The sequence below is a fragment of the Xiphophorus hellerii genome, chromosome 15 (assembly GCF_003331165.1).
Source record: "Xiphophorus hellerii strain 12219 chromosome 15, Xiphophorus_hellerii-4.1, whole genome shotgun sequence".
Lineage (NCBI taxonomy): Eukaryota > Metazoa > Chordata > Actinopteri > Cyprinodontiformes > Poeciliidae > Xiphophorus > Xiphophorus hellerii.
In genome coordinates this window covers 17568101-17594909 of record NC_045686.1, presented here as the reverse complement: position 1 = coordinate 17594909, position 26809 = coordinate 17568101, and the positions used below count along the sequence as shown (strand labels likewise).

The following is a 26809-nucleotide window of genomic DNA, read 5'->3' as shown; positions in this document are numbered from 1 at the left end:
TGTTGTCTTCTTCTCCCTACAGAAGAAGCTGTGGAGTTACCCTTTCGTTTTCCCGTCCTGTCTAAATATCTCACCTCTGGTCCCATTATCGGTTCTCCAGAACCTGTCTGTGACCTAAAAATAGAAAGCTTACCTGTCTTCCTGCCTCAGCTGGAGCTTCTCCTCAATCACTGCCTCATCCTATGTCCTCGCCGTCTCTCTTAGCACAGCCTCAGTCACAAGTTACCACCATATCATGTAACTTTCTGGGTTTTTAATATTTAATTTGAGCTATTTTTTTCCACAGTGAAATAATAGACAACAATGAACTTCATTGAAGTTTAAAAACAAAAGTTAGAGGCACAAGTTTGAATTGATTACAGATTCTCTCTTATCTGCACAAGGGCCATGAGCTAAGCCCTGGTGTAATTCTGGTTGGATATTTGATTCACTCTTCGTAGCAGAATTGATATCGGTTCAATATCAATAATTTAAACGGGATTCAGAGAGGGGTTTTATGGATATTCTAGCCCTGATGAGAGAAAGAGAAAACATTGTGACAACTGTTCTCTGAATTAAAAGTTGTGTTCACACCCGGAAACAGCCACTCGTCTGTTTATGTGACGCTCGGCGCTTCCAAGCACCATTAGGTTACATTATGGATTTGCTGCAGATGTGCAAACATTTCGAACGCCGCCGTTCTTCCGCACTTGTTCATCCATGTCATGTGCATGCCGTGCACTGGCTCTTATCTCTGCGCTCTGTTTTTCCTCCTCTCTCCTTATCAGTCTGACATCAGGCAATCATGTGTCACTCCCAAATCCACCTTTGTTTGATTATTGCTGTATTTCTGCATCCCCGTCACGTTCTCATTCTAGCTGGTCGCTGAAGGTGAACTTGCATCAAAAAGGAGCGAAGGCCTCTGCATCTGCATTTCAAATGACTGTGTGGCAGTGCAGCGATTCGATCAGCCTCCAGACTTCATATTGAAAAATAGACTCCTGGTTTAATGAAGATGCCTTTGCATTCCCAAACGCGTGGACCATCTGCAGCTGCTCTGTTCGATCACCTGATCGGACAGATCCCAGTCGGCGCACAATTCACGTTGAATGTCACGCTGAGGATTCATGTATCATCTTATTAGGCGCACTCGCTCCACTCGAAGCAACAAATAAGATTAACGCTCAGAAACATGGCCTTTTCATAATCCCCCCATGAGCTGGTTATTTAGGGCCTGAAGCCATGCTGATTTCTGTGAGTGGATATTCAACAATATGCAAGTGAAACGGAGACACGGATTTACAAGAGAGACACAGAGTAAACAGCCTTGGAAATGTATTCAAATGTATTCGTACCCCTTAGAACTCTGTCACATTTTCACGACTGGGCCAATGTTGGCATCATGTTCAGGACTCTGTGTTGATTTTATATGTTCTGTACCTTAAAAGTTTCCATTTACAGTTTCAGTTCCCAGTAAGTGGATTGTTATGTTTTATTTCATCTGCGCGCTTTACTGAATTTACTTCAAGCTTTTCGTTTAATCATTTTTCTGATCTTGTTAGTCACCTGTTGGGTTAGTGTTCTGATTCATTCTTGCTTGGTGATTGTGTCGTTTTCTAGTTTTCATATGTTTATTTTTGATTAGCTATCAGTTCCATAAGGTTTCTTTTGCTGTCTATGTTCTGAAGTTTCTCTCCCAGCTGTATTCACTCAATAATTAGTCTCACCTACACCTTATCCCAGTAATAAACTTCCCTTAGTATCTTCTTCCTGTTTTCTTTCATTTTGTGCTGGATTCTACTGCTGCCTTCTCCTCCACTACTGGACAAAGTCTCAGGTTTGGATTTTCTTACTCTACTTTGGACTTTTTGTTTGAAATTTAGCCATTCATAAAAGAAATCTGCATTCTACCGGCCCATCTACTTGCCTGCATTTGGGTCCTCTAATATGGCAGCTCTAGTTGTATGTTTAGGATTGCTGTCTTGTCAGAACGTGAACTCTGGCCCCAATCTCTAGTATTTTGTAGTATTTTGCAGAACTGAACAGATTTTCTTCAAAATTTCCCCTCATGTTTAGCTCCACCCATGCAAATCTAATCAAGAAAGCAATTTCTCAACACGATACTGCCACTATATTTTAGGCAGGGCAGGCTGCTTTAAATAGTATTTTGAAAGTTGGCTAATAAATTTAATTTCACTCTCATTTGGCCATATTCGTTGTTGTGTCTTCTGCAGGGCTGAAAACAGGATTCAATATAGCTGTGTTTAGTTCATTTAACCCCCTTGTCTCTCTTGTATTACAGCTAGATTGTAGATTGTCTCAGATCTTATTTAGGGGTATCAGAGTTAAAGGCCTGCATGCAAATTCACACTTTCTTAAAAACCCCATAAAAACCATTTATCACTTCCCGTCTAGTGCATAATTATCTATGTTTGTGTTGGTTCACCACATTATAAGTCCCCCAAAATACACTGATACACTGAAGTAAATGGTTGTAAATGTGGAAAAAGGGTGGGGGTGTCAATACTTTTGCGAGACACTGTAAATGCCTGGTGGCACTTAAGATAATAATATTGACCCAACACCTCCCAATAACAGCGTATTTTCTGGTATCATAAACCTGAAGTGATAACAAGATTAGCACTCAAAGTAAATCACTGTGATTGAAGCTTTAAACGTCCCCCTTCACCAGCAGTTGATAAATAGTTGAGAGCCGACTGGCACATCTGCCTGGCTGCCTGCATTGCTCCTTCAGTGATCTCCTGCACCGGGGAATCAATGGCAGATCCATCATTGGCGGAGAAGCACACAGTCCAGAGAAGGAGAGCAAATCACTTCCATAAGAGATAGCAGCTATCAGGGAAATGGGCAGAAAATGGTTCCTAATGGTGCCTGGTTTGCCTGGCTCAAACTGCAGCCAGCCTCTCCAGTCGTCCATCACCCTGAAGCATATGTAACAGAAAGATTGGAGGCTGCGAGAGAGGAGAAGTAAGCGAGGAAGGCATCTGTTCGTTCAGCGTGGGAACCCCTCAGGGGGGCACCACGATAATTTGAGTTCACGTCAAATCAGATCTTCTGAATGTGCCTCCGGATCTCGATGTGTCACTTAGTCTGTTTGTCAACCAGGAGGGGAGTCACTCCGCAGGCACCAACCGGAGTGTCACCTTCACTCAGCCCGACGACTCCATGTTATGAAACTGCTCTCTTATTTTCAGTCAGCTTTGTCAAAATAAATGAATAAATAAAAACCCCGGCTCCAACCTGTCTCCAGACTCTCCTGGCAAACACCAGTCGAGTGGCTTTTCACGGTGAGACGTTAGTAATCACAACAGGACATTTGGCGGGGAAGAGTTTTCGGCTTGAGTCATGGGTTTGATGCCGACAGTTGGTGCTGAGTAAACACGCAGACCTTTAGTTTTTGGATTTGACCGTTTAAATGATCTTTCTTCTTGTCCAGACTGCTGTGTTCCCAGAAACAGTAATCACATTCACTATTAATGAGCCATGATGCTCATTCCAGACCCATTTACTCTTCTCAATAATGCATAGTCTTTGGAATTGCCTGTGCATATTTTACTCAACGGCACCTCCTCCTCCAGAGTGATACCGGTGATGTTTTGGTTGTGCTCAACGCTCACCATGGTTTCTTTGTTTTTAACGTGTTCTCCTAGGAACAATGTCTGCCAGAGAAATGATGTCTCATGTGTGACTTTGACTAACACCGCCTGCTGGGTTGGAGATAATGAAACATTGCCAGTGGAAGGTGCTAACTCACTTGTTGAAGGAGCTCAGTTCTCCCATTACTCCCCTCGAACCGGGCCGGTAAAAGGCTCTTCAATTCGCTGAAGTGAGCGCGATGATCTCTCTAAATAAAGCAATTGACCGCAAATTGAACACATCAGGGCTCCGACGTAATTTTTCTCCACAACACGATTGCCATTAACGACAGTCAGCTGTTATCAGACGCCTTATTGGTTGGAAGTTAACCATGGAAATCCCATTAAGGGACGAAAAGCCCAAATTAGCAACACTGAAATGTAACCTTGATCTACAGACCTTTTAAAAGTTGTTCTTTAGACTCGTTTTCAGAACAATTGTGAACACGTAGAAGACAAAATAGACACGGAAAAAGAAAAATGGTAGATAAGTGATATCTGAAAGTCAGGTCTATAATAAATAGAAAAACATACTGTACTTTACACTGTCAGCTAATGGACCATTAATTGCTTTGTGTTTTGTAATGCTTTTCTTTTTATGTTGGAGTTTAAATGCTATTTTTAACTTCCCAGTTCGAACATTTTTGTTACAGATATTGTTCAGAATCACATAAGATTAGGTATCTGTCAATATGGTCAGGGTTAGGGTTAGGCTAACCCTAACCCAACTTCTCCACAGTAGCAGCAAGCCTTCTTGTTTGCCACAATGTTGACTCTAACATAAAACATAATCAGTGTTATATGCCTTAAATCTCAGTAACACACTGGGTTGAGTATTACCTCAACCCACCAATGACATTTGTTTTTTATTCGCAAACCATCTTGCTCCTCCAGATATATTGACAATGTTTTCATGCGTAGCAGCTAGCTGAAGTGTTTGGCTAACGTTAGCATGTCTCCTCTCTGTTATATGACTTGCTAAAGATTCAGTTATAACATATCTCGTGTGGCTCAAATTGTTTCTGTACAGACAAACAGACATACTTCATTAATTAAGTGATTTGAAAGTTGTAAAATTTAACAACTTGCATCTCAGCTGCTCCCCACTACAGTAGCACTAGCAGCTGTTGGGACCAGCGGAGGTTTGTAGAGAAGTACCTTCCTTTGGCAGCACTCTGGCAGCCGTCCCCCACAGAACAACTTGGAACTGAAAGACTATCAATCAGTATGACACTAGGTATTGGACCTCATAAAAATTAATGATGCATCCAATAATCAGAGTTGAATAACTCAGTCCAGGTTTGACCAATCTGTTTATAAACAGTACTACATAGAACTTTTTATGTTTGTCTCAATGTCAGGCAATTCTAAAACAAACAAGCAAAAAATCTTAAGAGGCTCTTTCAAAACAGAATAGAATAAAGCTTACATGAATCTTAAACTATGTTTGAAAAATCTATTTTTAATGTTAAATAACCAAAATCACATCTGACCTGTCTGAGTTTTACAGATAATCAATTGCAGTGTGGAAGAGCCTTTTATTTAGGGCTGCATAACAGATGCCATATTTAGCACCATAATTTGAAGTGAAAAATGACAGTTTTGTTTTGGTTGTTTGGATTATTGGTTTTTCCTCAGGTGCTTTTGTTGAAAAAATTAAATGGACAATACAAAATTATTCCTACTGCTGCAAAAGTAACTACATCAACATGTTGACGTTTACAGTTCTGATCATACCTTCCTTAATATTTATTGTGGTTTTGATTTTTGAGACATAGACCTAAGCCAAACACAAAGAATAAACACAAGCTAACATTAGCAGTAGTCTTCAATTCAAGTGTCTCGATATGGATACTTTTACACCTATTTGCCATTCTGTCTTTTATAGAGTAAAACAAGCTGATACTAGCTAGTTAATTATGTCTAATGAGGGCAATTAGGCCATTGGATCATATAGAGCCTGCAGTCAGAAATGATTTTAATAGTTGGAGGAGAGGAGTGCAGTGCTCTGTTAATTTCTCTAAACGTTTCAAAACATTGATTTACCTTAAGTTGGGTTTAGTCAGGCCGTCTGATATTGATAATTTAAAAATGTCTTGATAGGAACCCAATTGGGACATCCCTAATTTTACATATTTGTTCTTTCATAATTCTTTGCAGAGACACAACAGAAGATCCATTCTGATAAGTGTGGAGCGACTCAACCAAAGAACCTAGCCCAGTTGACAAACTCAGTTAGTCAATTACTGAGCTGACAGCATCGACGATTTAGAGAAAAATTGGCACCTTCAAAAAGCTTGAAAACTTGAACCTGACTCATCCGGAGCAACATTTAAAGAAGCGAGGAACGACTCCAGAATGTATTCTATCAAAGATTATGAGTTGTGATGGTAGTTGCCTTCAGTGTTCCCCAGAAACATGACAGCACCTTTCAGCTGTCAGCATGAAGAAGGACAGTAAGCTGAATAAAGCGCGGGGTCATGAGGTGATGGCAGGAGGGGAGAGGCCACCCAGGGGCCTGGAGACACATTACAGGGGTTAGAAAGTGGGTCAGGCTCATGCACTTTGGTGAAGGGAACCATGCGGTTTTGATGTTGCCGCAGGGTTACACTCTGCTATGCTTGTCGTCTGACCTCCAGTCGAGGTCTCTCACCCCGCTGCAACCTCCTCCCCATGCTCACCATCTCAAAGAAGGTGTGCAGAATACCTAAGAGGTTGCAGGGCCGCCTCACAAAAGGCAGCTATTTTCTGCCTCCCCTGCTCTACATTCTGTCTTGTCTCTCTCTAAATCTCTGAGTTATCTTCTCCACACTCTTGCTTCTTCATCCACAACCCCTGTGCCTCACCCTCCCAGCCTCCTCGCTGTATTTGTTTCACAAAACCTTCCATTTACGCCTCTCCGCGCTGTCTCCGCTCCAGAAAAGCATCTATTATTAACAAACACCTTCGGCTCCTGCCAACAAGCTAAACCAAGGCCTGGCCCAAGCTCCTTGGCATTTTAAGCACCTGTAATGAGCATCCAAATGATGAATGCATCCAGTTCAGATGAAGGGAATTAATTCATGTCTCACACTTACAGTCTAGGCTTCAGCTGATCCTGAAAGATTTTCCCTGGGAAAAAAAGGAAAAAGCCAACGAGCAATCGGTCTTAAAGATCTCATTCCAGAGGATGACACCTCAATCCCGCCACTTTAGCCTTACAATTAGCTGTGTACTGGTTTTCTCTGTGGGAGGCTGCATTTAACCTCTTCTGACGCAGGTTTCCGCAGTGGCTGCAGGTTTCAGAGAGGAACAGACACGCCGCAGTTAGATGAGCAAGGAGATCTGTGAGCAAGCAGGGTGTCCCCCGTGACTGGCGAGGTCTCGTTTCATCATCTGCCTCCCCGCTCTCTCTGAACAAACACTAGAGCTTGGGGATCTGTCAGAGGTCCGCCACTTGCAGAGAGACGGGAATTAAGCTCCTGCAAGACGACAGAAAATCCCCAAATTGCAACCACTTCTGCAAGATGAGGGGTGCAGGAACAAAGAGCGCTGTATAGCTATCACTAATTTGATATGCGAAGCTCACAGGAAAGCTGGAAAAGAGATAAATCAGTTTTTTTCCCCTTTTTTGTTTTATCACTGGTTTATTTGTACTAGTAAACATCAAACAGAAACAACAGCAAAATCAAGAGCGGTCGGCCTCCCGTTATCGTGATTCTCCCTTTCTTTCTTACATCGACAAAGTTAATTTACAATAGTTGTTGTCGGCATGACAAGATAAACGTCTGCGAGTATAAAATATGGAAATGAGCCGTTCCTCTGGATCTCACCCACACGTAATATCAGATTAGTTGCAGCACCTGTCATGCCACCGGTGCTGGTTCAGGTTGCCGCTCGAATCAGTCGTGACAGGAATCCTATTTGAGCGGAGTCTTTATGTAATTACGTGATAAAAATTTATCGATTCAAACCGGACGGCAGTATTAGGCTGAGTCGACTTGTGCCACAAGAAAGGAAAAAGAAATGCTGCATTGTGCTGGAACTGGGAGTGTTGGGATGAGGAGCCGGAGCGCTCTCTTGTCTACTACATTCTGTTCCCGCATCTCCGGGATGTAAAGCACATTCCTAATCTCTTGAAAAGTCTTGACGTTCAAAGTCTTCAGAGATGCCGTCACCTCTGGTTAGAGGCGGTATAATACCATCACACAAGCCCCCTGTGTGATGCTCTCCTTATTATACAGTATGTTCAGGTTACTGCATTCACAACCACATGAACACTTATGGTTGCACTGAGATATATGGTATCTCACAGAACTAAACATTTTTGTACATGGCATTGTTTTTATACATTGTTGTGCCTTTCATTGAAGTTGATATAAAGTAGACTCTGATAGGTTATATGGTAGAAAACAAATGTGAACAGTCTCCCTTGACTCCCTGTGTGCCTGCCTTCCTCGTGTTCCCCAAAGAGGGATGTCGAAACAAGGAAGAAAATTCTCAGTATGTTTCACAGCGGACTTCCCAACCCAATCCGAGGAAAGCCAAGGACGCACAAGTGAAGTTGAAATCATAAAGTGCTCTCCAGCAGCCACTCAGACCTGGATAGTTTGTCCCTGGCTCGATGAATGTTTGTTGTGCTCTCGAGCTGGGGAAGCTCTCCACTCATTGACAGGCTGCGCTTGGAGCGCAGGCCGGCCCCGACTTTGGGGTAGGCTACGTAGCAGCGCTCCCTGTACGATGAGTCTGCGTTAAGCGAGTGCCTGCGGTTCACTCTCACCGCTCCTGCAGGAACAGTCATGTAATGTCGGGAGGCTTGGTGGGGTCGCGGGACTCTCGGAGCAGCAGTCCATTTCTGGGGTTGGCCAGGCCCTGGGGGAGCGGTGGAGACGGCAGTGGCTGTTTTGACCTCCGAAGAGTTATTGCGGTTCATGTTGTTGAGCTCAACGTCCGTCTGAGCTTCAGCTCGCCGGCCCTCCGAGGGTTTCGGTGGAGCGCCGGAACGCTTGGGCCTCGGCGCTCCTGGGGAGGCCGGGTGCCAGCTATGGCTGCCAGCAGAGGTAGACACCGTGCAGTCAGGAACAGAAGGTTTTGTGGTGGGCACCGAGACGGGAGGTCGTTGCTTGGTTGGCTCCGGAGGCGGGAGGGCAACTCTGGCGCATTCCTTGTCATTCTTCTCTGGACGGAGGACCTGTTTAGAGAGGGATTTGGGGATGCCACAGCCCTGTAGCTGTCCATCGCTGCTCAGTGATCGGATATCCCCCATCTCCAGGGCCTGGTCCAACATGAGGTAAACACAAGAGAGAAGGGAAAAACAATGACACATTTAGTAGATTCCCATATTTTCAAAGCAGTACAGTACCTTGCTCTTTGACCAGAGCAGCCATTTGACCAGCTGTTCTGGTCAAAGGGGGATACCTTGCAAATGTACTTTTATGATTTGTCTTTTCCACATGTTGTTGTACTGCAGCCACAAGCAGGTGCTTCATAGGGATTTTATATCATAAACCAACATAAAGTACACGGGTGTCCTCATAAATACCCATGAGGACACCCGGTGTCGTCATGGGGCCATCGAGTTACATGTAGACATTTTGAAGGTGAAAGTCAAGAGGGTTGAAGCAGGGTCAGGTATTCCAAGCTTTGAACATCTCACAGACCACCGTGAGATGTTTAATCCTTCATCTAAAAATAGAAGGAGTACGACACAACAACACTTATTGAATGATGCTCTACTTGTCAGGCTTTTCTCTTTAGGTGGACATGGTCGTCCACCTAAAGAGAAAAGCCTGACAATAGAGCATCAATCAGAGTTGACCTAACTCCATTTGCAACAGAAATCTAACATTGCATTTTCTAGCACAATCAATATGTTACTTTCAGTTGTTATGAATGTGGTAAATATGTCAAATGTGACTTCGCAATATAACGCCTTGAAATTGGTCCTTTGTCTCTTGAAAGACTGCTCTTTCAGGAAGTCATGTAGGGAATTGTTAAACCTACACAACAGCCTTACTGACCTTGTCTGCATCCCCTTGGCTACACACTCGGTAACGCACAATGAGGAAGATGATGAAGGCGAGCACGGACGCCACGATAATCCCTCCAATGATGACCACGATGGTCCCGCCGAGGAACTGCGACTGCATGAAGTGGCACCGCAGATACTGCGGCTCGGTGGTGAAGTGGATGCAGCCTATCACCCTGGTGGCGGTCAGCGAGGTGACCTGGTCGTCGTAGATGGCCAGGACACATAGATCGTATTGTGTGCCAGCCGCCAAGTTGTTCACCAGAATGTTCTTGCTGGTTGGGGGGATCATTCTGCAAAGGGAAGCAGACAGATTATTAAGCCTACTGTTGTTTGGATGAAATGACTCTCACGGGGCTACTTAAGATCTTTATAAACAAAATCTGTTATTTGACATATGACTTATTCTTTCATCAATATCACTGGTAAAAACCTGCTTGGGAGCGCAGTACGACTGTTTGTTTAGCAGCCACTGCTGAAAGACCATATGCGATGCTGACCCTTAAGTTCATTTTGGAAAAAAAAAAGAGCTGGTGCAATGATCCCATCATATCTCAGTGATTACCAGTAAATCTGGAGTGAAAGCAGGCTGGGATAAGAGAAAGCTGGGTGCTGTGCGTCTTCAGATAGGCTCATATGAAGCATCTGATGCTCTTTGTGAAACAATAGAATATGGCTCTTTCATCTCCCCATGGGTCTGCAGCTAAATGCTGACATTCTGTTTTGATTTTGTTGATTAGGCATTATCAAGGCCTTGCATATAGTAAATAATACACAAGGGGGATTAGAGTCAAAGGAGATAAATTCATGTGCAGTGCATTAGTCTTCCTGATGAGTTTGAGTGATACAGCGAATGATGCAAACAGTCGGGTCCGGCTTTTAATGACTTAACTGCTAAAGACATTCAGGCATTCGTAGCTCAGTGTGAACATTAGAAAATGATTAAGATTTTATGACTGCAAAGAAAACTTTCTACACCTTCTGTAACCTCATATCGAGTTCAATGTTTCTGCTCACCTGTACACCAGCGAGTCATCGTATGTGCCGTTGTACTGGATCTGAAACATGCGGATTCCAGGGATGCTCCTGTGGAAGTTGAACTTCACCAGGGCCGAGGTGGAGGTGGCCTCGGCTACCACCACCTTCTTCTCCTGGCTCGTCTTCGCGTTCCCCAGAGGCACCCCTCCCGCCTCGGCTCCCGTCTTGGTCACCGTGGCGATATCTGACGATCCGGGGTCGGGCTCTTGCTCCGCGATCGTGTCGTTGGTGATGTGAGGGAGTTTAGCGATGAGCAGATCCACCGTCTGGTGGGCCTCTCCGGCCGGGTTGGAGGCCACGCAGGTGAAGGAACCTGAAACACAAGCCGAGGAGATTAGCACTCAGGAGGGGTTTATGATGTCTGTGACCACAATATCGCCTGGCAGGTATTGTTTTCTTTATGTTAAACAAGAAAAGAAGAAAACAACAAACCTGCCACCTTCAAATTTTTTAAATTGCTATCCACTTACAAGCTAGAACAAACTTTTAACTTTATAATTTTCCACAAAATTCTAAATTGGGCTAATAACATTTATGGTACTTTTCTGATAGGCTATTGGAAAGCTATTTGTTGTTGGTTTTGCATTACTTTTTAATTAGATTCTAAAAATTTATGCAACTTTTTATTAAAGAAGAATTAATTTATCTATGAGATTGCTGCCCAAGTGAGAAGTTGTTTCTAAGTCTGTCACAATAAGCAATTAATCAATTAATCGCATGATAAATTTAAAAAGAACTTGATCAGTTCCAGTGTTAATTGTCCTTTACAAACTTAACATTTATTGGTCTTTGAGAGAGCAAACTTGGAATATTAAGCCGTCATCATTATATGACTTGAAAATAGTCTTAAAACAACAATATTATTGTTCATAGCAGTAGTTACTGGGACAGTTTAATGTGCAGCAAAGTTTGTTGTTTCATAAAAGGCTTACTTTTATGAAGTAATATTATAATAGTAATAGTAATATTATAATTATTATAATATCTTTTTACTATTCTTGTCAACTGACCTGTATTGTATGTATTGTATGTACATAGTGACACAGTTTAAACGCCGAACCATCATGCAATTTATTTGAGCGAATCTGCATAAAAAGATTAACTCGGCTAGAGTTAATCTGCCACAATGCCGAGAGATTTACCATCACACGCACATTTTTCCAAAGAAAAGTCATAAAAGTCACCTTTTGCACCAGAAGACTCTAAACGACAGCAAACCTTCCTTATTGAGTCCAATAAAAACTGAACAGTCTGTTTCTACCGTGCCTGGTTGTTTTTTATGCTGCCAAAATGTGCTAGCGAGCGCCTGGTTTTTATCACAGTAGCAAAAGTGAAGTATTAGCAGTTTTTTTTTTGTTCTGCTAGCAGCTGCAGAGCAGGACAAACCTGACTATGTGAGTCAGAAACAGCGCTGCATTTAACCTCACCGTGGCAACGTGAACTCACAGCTGATGGGGATTTGATAACCAGCAGCTTCTCTCAATGCTGTTTCCTTTGAGCTCACTTGCATATTTAAGCTGAAACTTTAAAGCAGTTGGAAAAAAGAGGCTGTTTAATCACCGACTGACTACATTTACTCTGTAATGGACTGTCTAGATCACTAGATCTTCTATACCAGTGATTAGAAATACAGTCTTCTAGTGCCTGTTCGAGTCTTTCCACATGTGAGGCTGATAAATCCACACATTGTCGTTTTTGGATAATGGAGAAGTAGCTATATTGAGGTTTTCCGTCAGCCTAAATTTGACCAAACTCATTAGAATGTAGATCTGCACTATTAATTGATTTACTTTGTATTTACATTTTATCTGGTGTATTCAAAATTACATTTTTAACAATTGATATAAGTGACATTTATGCACTTTTTTTTTCTGAAAACATCTCTAAGCCAGAGAAAACAACAGCAAAGGACTGAAACCTCCTAGGAGGTTTGGCCCTGCAGCAGATGTCAAGATAAGCATCATGATGGCAGAAAAACACGATCCTCAAGGTTTACTATTATATCTCTCATAATAGAAAATAAAGCTCTTGGTGCAAAGAAAAAACAGAAATAAATCGTTTCAATCTTACATCTGGAAGATGCCAGACTGAAACGGAGGGCAAAGAGCACTGTTGGAGCATTGCTCGAGTAATACTACAGATCAGTCTTCTTGTACATTGTATATATACTGTATATATATACAGTATATATACAATGTACAAGAAAACTGATATATACAATATATATATATATATATATATATAAACTCCGAGGACTAATTCTTGAGTCTCACAAGACAACAGAATAGGAAACTTTATGAGAATGGTAAATGGACTGGATTTATATTGCGTCTTTCAGGTTAGCCACTCAAAGCTCTTTGGACATTAGCCGCCTTCACCCAGTCGCACTCAGAAACCTGCACACATTTACACATCCACTCACAGACCGGTAAAACGAGGCTCGTCTTCCCATTGAGCCTCCGTCGCCCCACAAGAACCAGATAATCTCAACAAATGTGAATATACCCAGCATTTGAAAACATAGCGTCATGTTGTGGCTTTCCCAAAACGGTGTGGTTTATTCTTCAGAATGTAGCTTTCCTATACAAGTGGGAAAGACTGCAGCTTTTCCTTTTAAATCTAATGTCAATATGTTCAGCATCGAGGACAAGACTGTTTTATGCACGTCCCAAGATTCAGGCAGTTCTACAAAAGAAAGAGAGCAATGGAAGATTATGTAAGAGCACAACTACCTCAGCACATGTGTATTTATATCTTCAATAAAATTCTGCGTTTCGACAGGTTTTAATTTAATGTGGGATTTCAGTCAGTCAAGACAAGATCTGAGTGTGAGGGTATGAAAACAAATTTGACTCCTTACAGGTTCCTTCTGTTTTTGCTGTTTGTCACACTTAAATGTTTTTGGTGGTCAAGCTAATTTTATTGCAAAAAGATAAACCAAATACACAAAAGCAGTTTTCATTAGTGGAATACAACTATGCACACTAAACTTGTGTGCTGGGAACTAAAGGGAATGACTCTTCTTGTTAAATCATGAATTATCTGTGATTAAGCTTCATTTTTAAGAACGCTGAGCTCAGTTTCACAAGCCAAACACAATACTTATTATTACCTCACACGCTGATGAAAAGTAATTTAAATATAACCTTTCTGACAACATGAAAGATCTAAAAAAAAAAGCAACGTATAGAAATACATCTAAAGCTCTGCAGGTTTCATTGGCTCAGCTAAAGTCTGTCACAAAAACACAAAACACTTGTGTTTTTAATTTTACCGTGGAATGTATAAAATTGGAAAGAATATTGATTTCTTATTTTACTTTTAATGTTTAACTTTTTTGAAACAAGATCAAGAAAAGCTAGTATTACATTTGGGTTCTTATTAAGGAACTTAAATACCTAGTCATCATTTGTCTCATCTCAGGTTCACAAGTTTAACATGTTTTTACAAATTCCTATACTTACAAAGTTTTTAAGAAGCAAATTGAGGTTATTTTAATTATTTATTTTTTTCATCTGAGGTGTTTCTGGAGTCAACATCTGGAGGTGGAAAAACAGATTATACTTGTAATTCAAACCTGTGAGATAAAATGCCTGGGAAAATGTGTAGAAAAGGTTTATTTTGGTGATTCTCTAGTGAGCGTTTTGTGAATACCTGTCATAAGATATGCGATAGATATCCTTATAAGCTTCTCTTCCGACTGTGGACAATAAAACCGATTGGGCAGCAACTAATCAAACTAGGTGATGCAAAAAAAGAGAAGATTTTGTCATTAAGTTTAACTCAAGAGAAATAAGGGTTCAGCTGAGGATGAACGCTGCTGCGACGCCCTTCTTAATTTCGACCGGTTGTCTCCGGAGACTCTTTGTTCTCTTATCCAAGTCAGCAGACTGCATGATTATGATAAAATGAAACAAGAGTTTAGTCATTTCAGCAGTTTTCTTCAAATAATACGCAGTTTTTAACGGAATATAGAACGCTTTTCTGACTTTTCAAACTGTTGTGCAGTTTTGACAATAGTCACTGCCGATAACTTGCTCTGCACAAGCTCTGTCTCTTAGACGGCATAAACACAGCCCACATCTAGTCATAGAATATTTTTCTATGCTTTCTATTTTTGAATGAAGCTCTACAAGGCTCTATTTTTGTTTTTCCCCCTTTGCTTCCACACATTTTGGACCAAAGTTAGGTGTCTTTGAATATAATGTTGCTGGTGGCCTGATACCAGTCCTCATCCATTATCTAGACACTAAACTACACCATAAAATGCTATCCATTTTGGCTTCTAAAATTTGTCACAATAACTTTTGAAATCTTAGTCACCATTTTTCCCTACAGCTTGAGTTCTCTCATTTATTATTAGCCTTCTTTAATAAGCAGTCTCTAAATTTACTTTCAATTAAAATTTTATTCTTAAGATTTTCTACATGTAAATGACTCCTCAGTTAAGATTAGGTTAGAGATTTATACATTTTAGATTTGACAGATTTATTTTTGCACCTGTAAGAAAACTAATACGTTTACTTTCTTGTGCTTACAGACCTAAAATTATTTGAAGCTAAATATCAATACAGAAATTAAATATCAAAACAAGTTGGTAAATTTATCCTCTTACACTTTTGAGTGAAATAATGTCTCTATAAAATGCAACTCGATAATCGCTCTGATTGGCCAGTTTGAAAGCTCACTGTCCAATCGTTGAAGAGTAAAGTCTGCAAAAAAAAAACAAAAAAACATAAACCACCTGGGAAAATGTGTAGAAAAGTTGTTGTTTTTTTTCTGTGACTTCAGAAAGAGTCTTTATCTCCAGACAAGATCAAACAGATTTTTGCTTCGTATCTCTAATGAGATGTTCCCAAACTACAAATCTTTCCTGCACCAAGTGTATTTTGCCTTAAGGATGCTCATCTGAATTGCAAAGTCATTTAAAAGTTAAGAGTATTATGCTTGCACATTTTCATATCAAAAGTGAAATACTAGCTCTTCTCTCTTAAGGGTCACAAAACAAAACAAAAACCCAAATCTCCTCTGATTGGCCAGGTAATTGGTTAAAACTTCAAAGAGAGTTTCTACTGTAATTCTTCAGGGCTGCCAGACCAGACGCTTGTGTTTCATGGCGATATGACAAAGCTTTCTAGCAGCTCAGCAGCACTGTGCCTTTTGTTGGGAGTAACTACTCCCTTCGGTGTCTAATTTGGGATTTTTAATTACATAAGCTATACAGTGTAAAACTAAAAGACAAGAGAAGCCCCACAAGAGAGGAGTTGGGTTCTTCTAAACTAGGTTATGATGTTCGCTTAAGTTGCGAGAGCCAACATGCTTGGGAGAACTGTGCTGTGGCAGAGACGAAGTCGCTCTTCTTTTTGCTTTTGTCGGTCTCCGCTATCTCAGCTGTGCATACGCATACTTCATCTTTGGGACTTTTGTGTGGCGCGAGCAAACATGTCATTCCGTTCTGTCAACATCACAAGCGCCGCCACGGGGGTTGTAAACAGACCTGAGTCCTTGACGGTGCTGATGAGGATCTCCAGCGTGCCGTCTGTGTGGACCACGGCTCTGGAAGAGTTGGACATGAGCCGCGCGTCCGGCGCGATCCAGTGGATGATGGGGTCCGGGTCGCCCCTGGCTTTGCAGCGCAGAGTCACGCTCTGGCCCTCTAAAGCATGCAGCTCCTGAGTCAGAGGGACGCGAGGTAGAGAGGAATACGTTATGTAAACACACACACACACACACGCACACACACACAGTCGATATTACATTTGAGTTATTGTCAGTGATGGTGCCGCTTTACTCTATTTCCCCCCGTAAAATTGAACTTGAAAACTGTGATGGTTCAGAATGAAAATCTTAATTTTCTGTCGCTTTGGATAGCACAGATTTGCTGAAGACGTTTCACTTTAAAAAGGTTCATATGTTTTAACTTCTTCACAGACTTCAACGGATTTCATTGGGAATTTATGTGACCGACACAAAATAGCACATTGTTGTGAAACAGAAGGGAACATGATGTGTGCTTTTTTAAACTTTGCATTTATCTGTCTGTCTGTGTAATCTGTGGACGTCAAATTTAAAATTTTGCCACAGTTTCTGAATTAGTTTTATATTTGGACTTTGACTAGATCCGCCTAGTCCATAAACATTCTTTAATCTAAAACATGAGTTTAGGACCGGTTTACAGTGAATCAAAAATACAGGTCATTGTAAGACTTTGTCAAAATTGATTACATGCTTTCAAGTGTTTGATTCAGGCATGCTGAATTAGAGACACATTAAAATGTTGCAGAACATCAGCCAATAAGGACTGAAGTCTGAGACTCTTGAGCTAAACCACTCAGTTGCATCTCTGGCTGCAAGCTTATTATCCTACTGGAAGGTGAACCTCATCAGTTTCACAGCTCTTGCAGCCATTAGCAAGTCTTCATCCAGGATTGTTCTGTATTTAGCTCCCTTCTCAACTCTTACCAGCTTTTTGTCCCTGTAGAGCACAGGTGTCAAACTCCAGTCCTCGAGGGCCGCTGTCCTGCAGTTTTTAGATGTGCCACAGGTACAAAACAGTGGAATGAAATGACTTAATTACCTCCTCCTTGTGTAGATCAGTTCTCCAGAGCCTTAATGACCTAATTATTCTATTCAGGTGTGGTGCAGCAGAGGCTCATCTAAAAGTTGCAGGACAGCGGCCCTCGAGGACCGGAGTTTGACACCCCTGCTGTAGAGTAAAAAGCATCCCCACCGCATGATTCTGCTACAGCCATGTTCTCATTTTAATCAATACAAACACGTTCTTTAAAAAGAATCTCCTTGAAAAGCCTTACAACAGACTAACACTTAGGTAAACATTTAACCAAACTCCTCCAACTGTAAATCCAACAGTTTCTCTAAGACTTCTGATGCTCTGGAGCTAGTATTTGCTGAGAGTTACTGGAAAGCCCGATGTGGCACCTTGGATTAGCGAAAGCCATTTCTGGCTCAGAGCCTGTAACAGTAGAGTGTGTTATGTCTTAACAGTGAACAATTCAATTTGGAGATTATACCTGAGAGTGTCTGGTGATAAGAGGCGGCTCGCACAGGAACTCTTCCTCTGAAACAGTCCAGAAATAACGCCCAGCTAGGTGTTGTGGGGAAGCGCAGGTCTCCAGATCATCCTCCCTCTGCAGCCTCCGCAGCCACAGCAGCTCGCAGTTGCACCTCAACGGGTTGCCGCCAAAGCTCAACGCGAATGACAAGGGCCCCATTATGCCGGACGTCGCCAGGACCCCGGCTCTTTGGAAAACGGGGTCAGGAGGGAGTTTCTGCAGCTTGTTGGAGGTTACGTCCAGCCTCTTAAGCTTCTGCAGCCCAGAGAAAGTGCCCTCTGGAATCAGGCTGAGCATGTTGTGGTCCAGGTTGAGCGTATGGAGGTTGGACATCCTCTGAATGGCTATCCACGGGGCGCTTTCCAAGTTGTTGTAGGATAAGTCCAGCTCTTCCAGCGCTGTTAGGTCGTTGAAGGCCCCACTGTGGATGTGGGTGAGCTGGTTATTGTTGAGAATGAGGTGGTGCAGCTTGGACATGCCGCTGAAGGTGTCATTGGTGATGCGGGTCAGTCGGTTGCTGTCCAGGTGAAGAGCTCTGAGGTTCTCCAGGTCTCTGAAGGCATACGGTGCAATGGACCCAATGGTGTTGCGAGAGAGGGTCAGGTCCACCAGCTTGGTCATATTGGCAAAGTCCTTGCGCTTAATGCTGGTGACGAAGTTATCGCCGAGCCGCATCTCCACCGTGTGCCTGTCGATGTTGGGGGGTACGAACAGAAGCCCCTTTTTGTCACACAACGTCGCCAGGTTAGGGTTCAGCATCTGGCAGACGCAGCGTTTGGGGCAGATCTGGACCTTGTGCGCCTTCACAGCCACGCCGAGGACGATCAGGTAGACCAGGAACGACTCCATTTTACGTGAAATCAGGTAACCAGACCTAAAAAAAGAGACGCAAAACAATGAAGGTGAGCTATTTCTAGGGTTTATATGCAGTAAGGAAAAGTAAGGGTTTGGATTTCAGTGTTTCTCGGGTTTACTCATTTTATTGTGTCCTTTTTGCTTTTCTTCCATGTTATCTACCTTCCTACCTGCAGCTGCATTCCTAAATGTGACCTTCCATACTACCTTGCGTCCTATCTCGTTTCATTTCATGTACCCTTCTATTTTTCTTCCTTGCTTGTGTCCTTCTTAGCGTCCTCATACGCCCTGCCTAAGTCGTGTCCTTGTCCTTCCTTCTTTCCATCCTTACATCCATTGATGATTCCCTTTTTTATTCTTTTTTAACTTTCTTTCTTGTGAAATTGTGTCTCAAGAAAGTCTCATTCCTAGTATTCTAGGAGTGAGGAATGTGATACTTGTTCCGAGTTTCCTTCCTTCCTTCACTGCTCCTAACTCCCTTAGTTTGTTCATTTGTTACTTTCTTCTGCATTTCCAATCTCCCATTGCTTCGATTGTAGTTTCCTTGCTTCTTTCCTTCCTTCCTTTCCTGTCCTATTTAAACACTGTCACTACAGACATATTTACCATTCGTGGTGAACTATTCTAATTGGAACATTACGGACTGAGCACTGGAACATGTGTAGGAACCCCACACTTCTGAAGCAGACCAACATGTAACCTATGGAAATATTACTTGTGTCGCCACTAACTAAGTGGATTATTTGTTGCTGGAGCGATGGCCCACATGGTGAGATAATTCCCTTTTAACTGAGGGAATTCTGTCCTGGAAAGTTGAAGCTTTTCCGCTGCATTTGGAACGCCAATGCCGCCAGCTCGAAGCTCTGGGAAACCAAACAGTGGGCAAGAAGTGAAGCAAGTCAACGCCTGAACAAACAAATACAGGCTGCTCAATTACACATGACGCTAATTAATCACCTGCTGACTTGTGAGTGAAACATCGTTAGTAACCTTGCATGATTCTCTTTTTTTTTTTGTGCCGGCTTTCCCTTCAAGCCGCCACATACTTCCTTTTTTTTTTGATATGATAATGCCAACGCTTTTATGTTTGTGTACAGAAGGATGAAAGTCTAGACTGGCAGTTCGGGGGCCTCATGAAAATTAGACCGATATCTCTCCGGATCATATCGCCAATAGGAAGGGATGATTGGGCCCAGAGCCTCGACGGGTGTGTGCTATGCCTCGCTATTGATTTTCTCTCGCCTCTCTCTGCTGCTTCTTTTACTTATGACACAGCCGAGACGAGAGGATAAGATGAGATCCATTTGATGAATCCGGAGACGCTGTCAGGGATGTGGAATGTCATAAAACTAAGACCTTGGAGATCAGATCACAGCTTTGCAGGTGAGCCACAATGTATCAGAGCATAAGTGACACTACAAGTGATTATATTACGGAGGCTCTAACCTTCTGGGCGGGCCCAGCGGCGCACATAAAAGGTACAGCAGTTTAATCGAAAGTCCGAAAGACAACCTTTAAATACAGAGAGGAATGGCTGATTTATTATTAAAAACCTTCCAGTGTTTACCATCAATACCTACAATCAGTGGCGCAAAATCTGGGTGTGTACACTTTATGCGACGCTTTGGGGCTCCCTGCCAGAGGGGGCGCCAAAACAATGGGGTAATAATTATGCCAGTAATTGTGCCTGTAATGCAGAGGGGCCCAAAATTTTCGCCCTGTGGGCCAAAACTGTCAGTTTGAAACTAATAAAGAGAAACAAAATTTTGATTTTTTTTGTTGTTTCCTTTATATTTGTTCTATTTTAATTAAATAAAGTGATTTCTGTAGGAAATGGAGCTGTAACTCAATGTAGATGTGGTAAAATCTCCGAACTTTGCCTTGTTTAAAAGGGACGCACAAAAATCTGCTGGCAATGTTTCAAAGCTAACATTTATTTCTAATATCTTTGGATTTGTTGTCATTTTTACCACCTAAAACAACAAAGCAACAGAATTTGGATCCCTCTTTCTCTAGAAACTATTGGATTTTTCAGCTGAGTTTACCGCCAAGGTCTCACTGAATGCTTACTGTTTTACTTACTATGAACTTGAAGTAAAAGTAAAAGACATTATTGACAAAATATAACTTGAATTCATCTATATTTTTGGAAAATTTCACGTTTAGTTAGGTTTTTTTTTGCCCGCATCAATCTTCAACCTCAAGTTGGAAAATCAAAGTTGTGACACTTTTGTTTTGCGATCAAGGGCCACAAATGCTATCCTGTGTCTGCATACACCTAAAGGAATAGCTGCGTCCCCACCCATGATATCAACGTTAGCCCTCAGATAGAGCAAATAAAAATCTCGCTTCAGCAAAAGGAAACTGTCATGCTATGAAAGCAGCTTCTGCACCTGAGTGGCGACGCACAGCTCGCAGTGTAATAACCTCGCCCCTCTGAGTATGCTGAAAAGCTCATAAAGGAAACAACACACAGGATAAGAGTGACACACCGCCAAGCAGGGGCACGCTTTGAGTTTTCTTCTCTTTTTTTGTCTTCTTCTTCTTCTTCCTCCACCTCACATGAGGTTGGCAGAGAAGGAAGCCCAGTGGCAGCCGCTGTCAGCTGGGTAAAAAGTAGCGCAGCCTGACAAGGAGGCAGGAACGAGGTCGCCTTTAAATGGCACATAATAGTGAGGGGAGGAATATTATTGGGGAGAACATGCTGACATTTTTATGAGGCGCTGCTGATGAAGCGGCGAGGAATAAACGTCTTCCCCTGACCCATTTTTATGTGGGACAACTTCGGCAGATCGCGCAAGATTTGTGGATTTTGTGTGGCGGTGCGTGGACTGGAGTTAGGAGAGAAATGGAGTGGGGAGACGGCACTGACTGCTGCCAGGGTCCTTATTCTTAAAGGGCCTTGGGAAAATATTTGGATCCCATCTCCCTTCACATTTTCTCATTTTGTCACGCCGAGACCACAAACCCTCAACCTATTTCACCAGGAGTTTATCTATCAAACCAAACCAAAGCACTGTCAGGTAGAATTAAAAGGATGGATGGATCTATTTCTTTTTTTTTTTTTTTTTTTTTTTACAAATGGCAATATAAAAAGTGTGGCTAGCATTTGTATTTAGAGCCAATAATCTCATGGTATGTTGCTTAAGTTGTAGCTGTAAATTGTTGAGATTGAAGGAGTTTAGGCTGAGTCAGATTGGATGAATAACATAAACTCCTGGATTCGGTGGAATAATCTGGACTTTGATTAGGCCCTTCCATTACCTGAATGTGCTTTGATATACGTACTCATCACACTAGAAGGCAAACCTCCAGCTTAGCCTCGTCTTTTCCCTGATGGCTCTTCTTTCATTGTGGATTAAAGAAATGTGTGATATGTTATCTTACTATGTTGTTATTGCCTTTTATGTTGTTTAAGGCTCATCTGGGGGACACATTCAAAGTAGCTAAGAGTATAAATGCTGCAGAGTCCTGTTTTTGTTCAAATTTAACATCTATCCCCATGTAAATAAACAATAATGAATGAACGACTGCAGTATCCTACAAGATTTCCTTCATGATTGCCTTTTATTCACCTCCATCCATAGTAAAGTGACATTGAGTATTATGAAAGGTGCTTCTAAATAAATTCTAATGCTGCTGTCATTATGTAGCCCAAAGGAAGTTTCATTTTGGTTTGATCTGACCAGAACACCTCAGTTGAAATGTTTTCTGCGTAAATGGCTTCTTACAAACTGCCCACCGGACTCTCTGTGTCTTTCTGTCAACAGTGGCTTTCTTCTTGCCGTAAAGGCCAGATTTGTGGAGCACGCGGCCAGTAGCTGTCCAGTTAGCAGGTTTTATTTCCTGAGCTGTTGGTCCCTACAGCTCCTCTAGAGTTGCCGAGGGACGTTTGCTTCTTCTCTGATCAATACTCCCTTTGACCGATGTGCCGGTTTGTGGCGACACCAGTTTGTTTGTGGTTTGGACGTTGTGCTGAAGTCAGACGAGTTTAACAGTTTAACAAGTTTAAAACTTGGTCATTTTAGTGTTTATCTCTTGTGTTCCTGGTCTTTATCCTGCCGTTTGTTCAAATGAGCGCCAACAAAATTGCCCGGCCTTCACAACACAGCTGATTTAAATGAAAAATCAGCTGGAACTGGTTACTGATGAGGCGAGTTTTGAAGGGAGCTGGCAGAACTGGGTTTGATTCAGGCGCAAATCCAAATGCAGCTTGGTCTGTTACACGAAATCCCAATGAAAAATAGTCAAGTGTGTGGCTTTAACAAGACAGCTGAAGCTATTTGTGAGCAAAGCACAATATTTTCCCACTTTAATCTATGTGTGCATATGTATCTGAGGGGGAAATAAAACGGCTGCAACAGCTGAGGTGTAATCAGTGTGTGCCAAACACCTCTTCCCCTTGCTGAATGGTCTGGTTGTGCACTGAGGCAAAGAGAACCTGCTATTTCCAGTCTCAAATGACGCTGAAGACATGATATTGATTCACTCTGCAGAGACTGGGCCCTCTCTTTTCTTTCTCTTTTTTTTTCTTTTGCTGCTAAAAACCCAGCCGAACGTGAAGGGAACTGTTGCAGTAGTAATCCTTTCAAGATTTGTTCTGCGAGGACAAAAAAAAAAAAAAAAGAAAAGGAAAAAGTACGACACGTGTTTCCCGCCCGGCCTCACCGCAGAGGGTCCGGCAGGAAACAGTCCTATCTGTTACCGTCTCCTCGATTTGCATTTAATTATGGCCGCTCTGCTCCACCGAGATTTGCATAACAGGTTGCACTCATCAGGTACACGAACAAATAGGTAGATAATCAATTAATGCTCTCATCAATCACACACTTGATCTTTAAATGTCACACCCCACCTCCCAGAAGATCATTACCGTCCAGGTTGCGGATTTCATTACAGCGATGCGACGCGGGGAGGCCCGGGAATAAACAAGAAAGAAAGCAGACAACGTATCAACGCGTGGACCGCAAAAGTCCTGCTTTTTGTCAATCAAACTTTCGCTTACTACCTCCGAGCAGGTACTTCCACCCTTAGAGAGCGGAGCAGACTGACAGCCCACACCCACATATGCACACTGGTGGGTGGATTTGTGCCTAATAGAGGCACAAGCTTACCACACACACACACACACACACACAACAACAACAACAACAACATCCTCCAGCTACAGAGACACACTCGTGCGCCGCAGCAGCGTGCTTTAGCAGAGGATATCCATGGTTTCCCTCGGGTGGCATTTGCCAAGAAAATCCTTATGCAGCACGCCGCGTGCCAATCAGCCTTGGGAGGTCATTAGGGAAGGGAGGGGGGGATATGTTTTCAGATGGTCTAACTTATGGTGGAGGTCATGTGAAGACGTATAATCTTCTGGACTGGAAATCAGGGAAAGCGGCCCGGCGCGTTAATGAGATCCGTCGACGCAATGGCGGCACATGGCAGCGTGTAACCCTGGGTTATTTGGTGATTTGCGGCCCTGGCGGCCTCCTGCTGCCAGATGGCAGTGTCGCGAACGTCAAGGAGGTAAAGCGATGCTGCAACGTGATGGCAAAATGGCTTCAACGCAGCAGTGAAACGGCTCTGCTTCGTGAGGCCAAACGGATCCCCGAGTAGTGGATCATATTTTCACTGAGCTGGGAGAAATTCTGACCACAGAATTGTAGTTGAGGACTTTCTACATACATACATACATTTCCCCCCCACACACACACTTTCTAGTGTAAATGTGTCCATGTGCTGTGACGCCTGTTTATCAGCAATAAGTCTGCCCATGTTAGAGCGCGATAACTCCTGGGTGACAGCCTTGATGTCATGGCAACACAGAAAACGTCACTTTTGGGCGCAAAGTAATCGGCAGTTGATTTTTTTTTTCTTCCTAGCAGCCCTGACATGATCTACAGCAAAGGTTACGGTTGAAGGCCATGACGGAGACCCACTGCACCATTTATGACAGGAGAAGACTGCAAACTCAGCTAATTTTGTATTGGATTTAATGTCTCAATTGCTTTTCCCAGTCTTGCACATAATAAAAAAAAAACTTAAATGACTTGATGGGAAACCTGATGCAGTTGAAATAATTTTTTCCGGTGAGAAAGGCTTGTGGGTGTGCGTGTGTGTGTGTGTGTGTGTGTGGGTGCGGGGGCGTGTGTGTGTGTGTGTGTGTGGGAGTGGGCATTTGAGTGTGCCAAGGGGATAGCATACTAAGCAGAGCCCACTGCATCAATAGAAGTGCTGTTCATTAGAATCTACATTTCCTCCTTGTAATTCCAAGTGTTTTACTCCACACAGCATCACAAGATATTCCGTGTTAACTCGATCTGCGGGATATTTCCCAATTGGAGAGTAGGTCAAAACTCTTCTCTTGTTCTTCATTTTATGCGTAAGCCAAGCTGGTCGGGGGGTGGGGAGAGAAAAAAAAAAAAAGTCATGTTCGGATCTTAATGTGAATTATAAATGGGATTTGGATCTTTGTGCTTGCTCCATTGCAACACACCCTGATGTAACCTGGAATTTGCTTCAAGGCTGACAAATGCAGAGTCTCTGAACAATCCCTGTGAATAACATTCAACTGCTCGCCTAATGGCAGAGATGTGATAATTAGTGAGCATGCCTTTTCCTGGTCAGCTATAGCTGTAAATCAGATAAATCAAGTTAAGTGTTTTTATTGCATTTTCAACCACTATTAGTTTCACCAGTGGTTTTGGCAACTCCAGACTTTCTAATCCATTTTATGTAGATTTCCTAAACAGTAATAAAATGATGCCTCGTGTGAGATTGGTCTCGGGTTTCTGACCAAAATGTAAGCTGCCTCATATTGTTTGGATCTCATTGCGGCGGGACCTGCAGGGTTGCTTAGGCTACAATCTTCTTTGTGGCACGTAATATATCTATTAGTAGCAGTATATATATATATATATATATATATATATATATATATATATATATATATATATATATATATATATATATATATATATATATATATACTGTATATATATACAGTATATATACTGTATATATATACAGTATATATATATACTGTATATATATATTTTTTTTTTCATTAGCGAAGATACTAACAAAACTCAGCTGTAGTGTTGTAGAAAACATAGACAAAGAAGACATCGGAAACTGAATTTCCATTTGCTCTTGTTTGGATACAAAATGCTGTTGCTGCAGCACAGCCTTCTGTAACAGGAAGTTAGAAAAGTGACAGATGAAAGTTCTTATTAACAATGGCAACACAGAGTCGTGACAATAAAGAACGAACTGAATCTAATGATTAAGTGGGAATGAATGGCTGTCGTGAGCCTTTGTTGGCCTCCTGAATAAGACGGAGAACAGGCACAAGGGGAGGAGCACAGCAGAGTGGATGTGCAGTGCTTATTGGATATGCATGTATCACAACATTGTCTGAATTGGCTTCGTATGAGCATCTAGTGGTCTGGAGCACCTTTCCAATGACAGAAATGGGTAAAGAAACATACAGTACTGCTGACCTAAGTCGACTTCTTACAAATCTATTGTTGATAGCCAGCCATCATGATCAAGCATTTTCACACATGAATCAAAATTTGATAGATATGTTAATAAAAAGCAGAACTATGCTCATATCCTTGAATTGAGAAATGCCTGGAAAGTGTTGTCTGTTGGACGTTGTTGTTTTGTATGTTTCCCTTCTCATATTTGTCTAAATCCACCAGGGTCCCGTCTTAGTCTTTCATTTTGAGACCAATGCCTAGCCCATCAGAGACTAATCTGACAAATTGCTTCTAAATTATTGGGCTCTTGTTTTTCATTAAATCCCCAAATGAGACCATAGCGTTGCCGTGAAGTAGTTGCCCAACACAATGCAGTCAGGTTCACATTTGTAGTTCAATGCCTCAAAGAAAACTGTGTTATTTATGTGCCACGTAAACAAAAGGATGATGTATTTTAGTTGGCAGCGGAAAGATTTGCTAGCTTAACGTAAGAGAAACTTTACACAATTAGCAGTAAAGAATATTTTCTCAATTCATTAGAAGATAAACTTACAAAAATATAGTGGTGGTGTTGGCATAGAGCACAGAAATAAAAATCACACAGCTGAAACCTAATGTCCATTTGCCCTGGTTAGCACACAAGCTAGCATTAGCGCCGCAGACAAGCTAACTACAGCAGGAAGTTGGGACAATATCTGTGAAAAATAAGATGAAGGGAATTAT

The 26809-nt window shown here is 42.1% G+C and overlaps 1 protein-coding gene across 1 annotated transcript in view; it reads right to left on the bottom strand.

Moving 5' to 3' along the window:
* Positions 1-7226: 7226 nt before the first annotated feature.
* The window catches only part of lrfn5b (leucine rich repeat and fibronectin type III domain containing 5b), a 23226-nt gene continuing 3643 nt past the window's right edge, over positions 7227-26809 (bottom strand). The window contains exons 2-6 of the mRNA XM_032585789.1: positions 17712-18627; positions 16178-16352; positions 10660-10993; positions 9635-9935; positions 7227-8889 (exon numbers count right to left, since the gene is read on the bottom strand). Of these exons, the coding sequence (XP_032441680.1) occupies positions 8185-8889; positions 9635-9935; positions 10660-10993; positions 16178-16352; positions 17712-18602 (2406 nt within the window). The 5' untranslated portion in view covers positions 18603-18627 and the 3' untranslated portion in view covers positions 7227-8184. The remainder of the gene's footprint in view (positions 8890-9634; positions 9936-10659; positions 10994-16177; positions 16353-17711; positions 18628-26809) is intronic.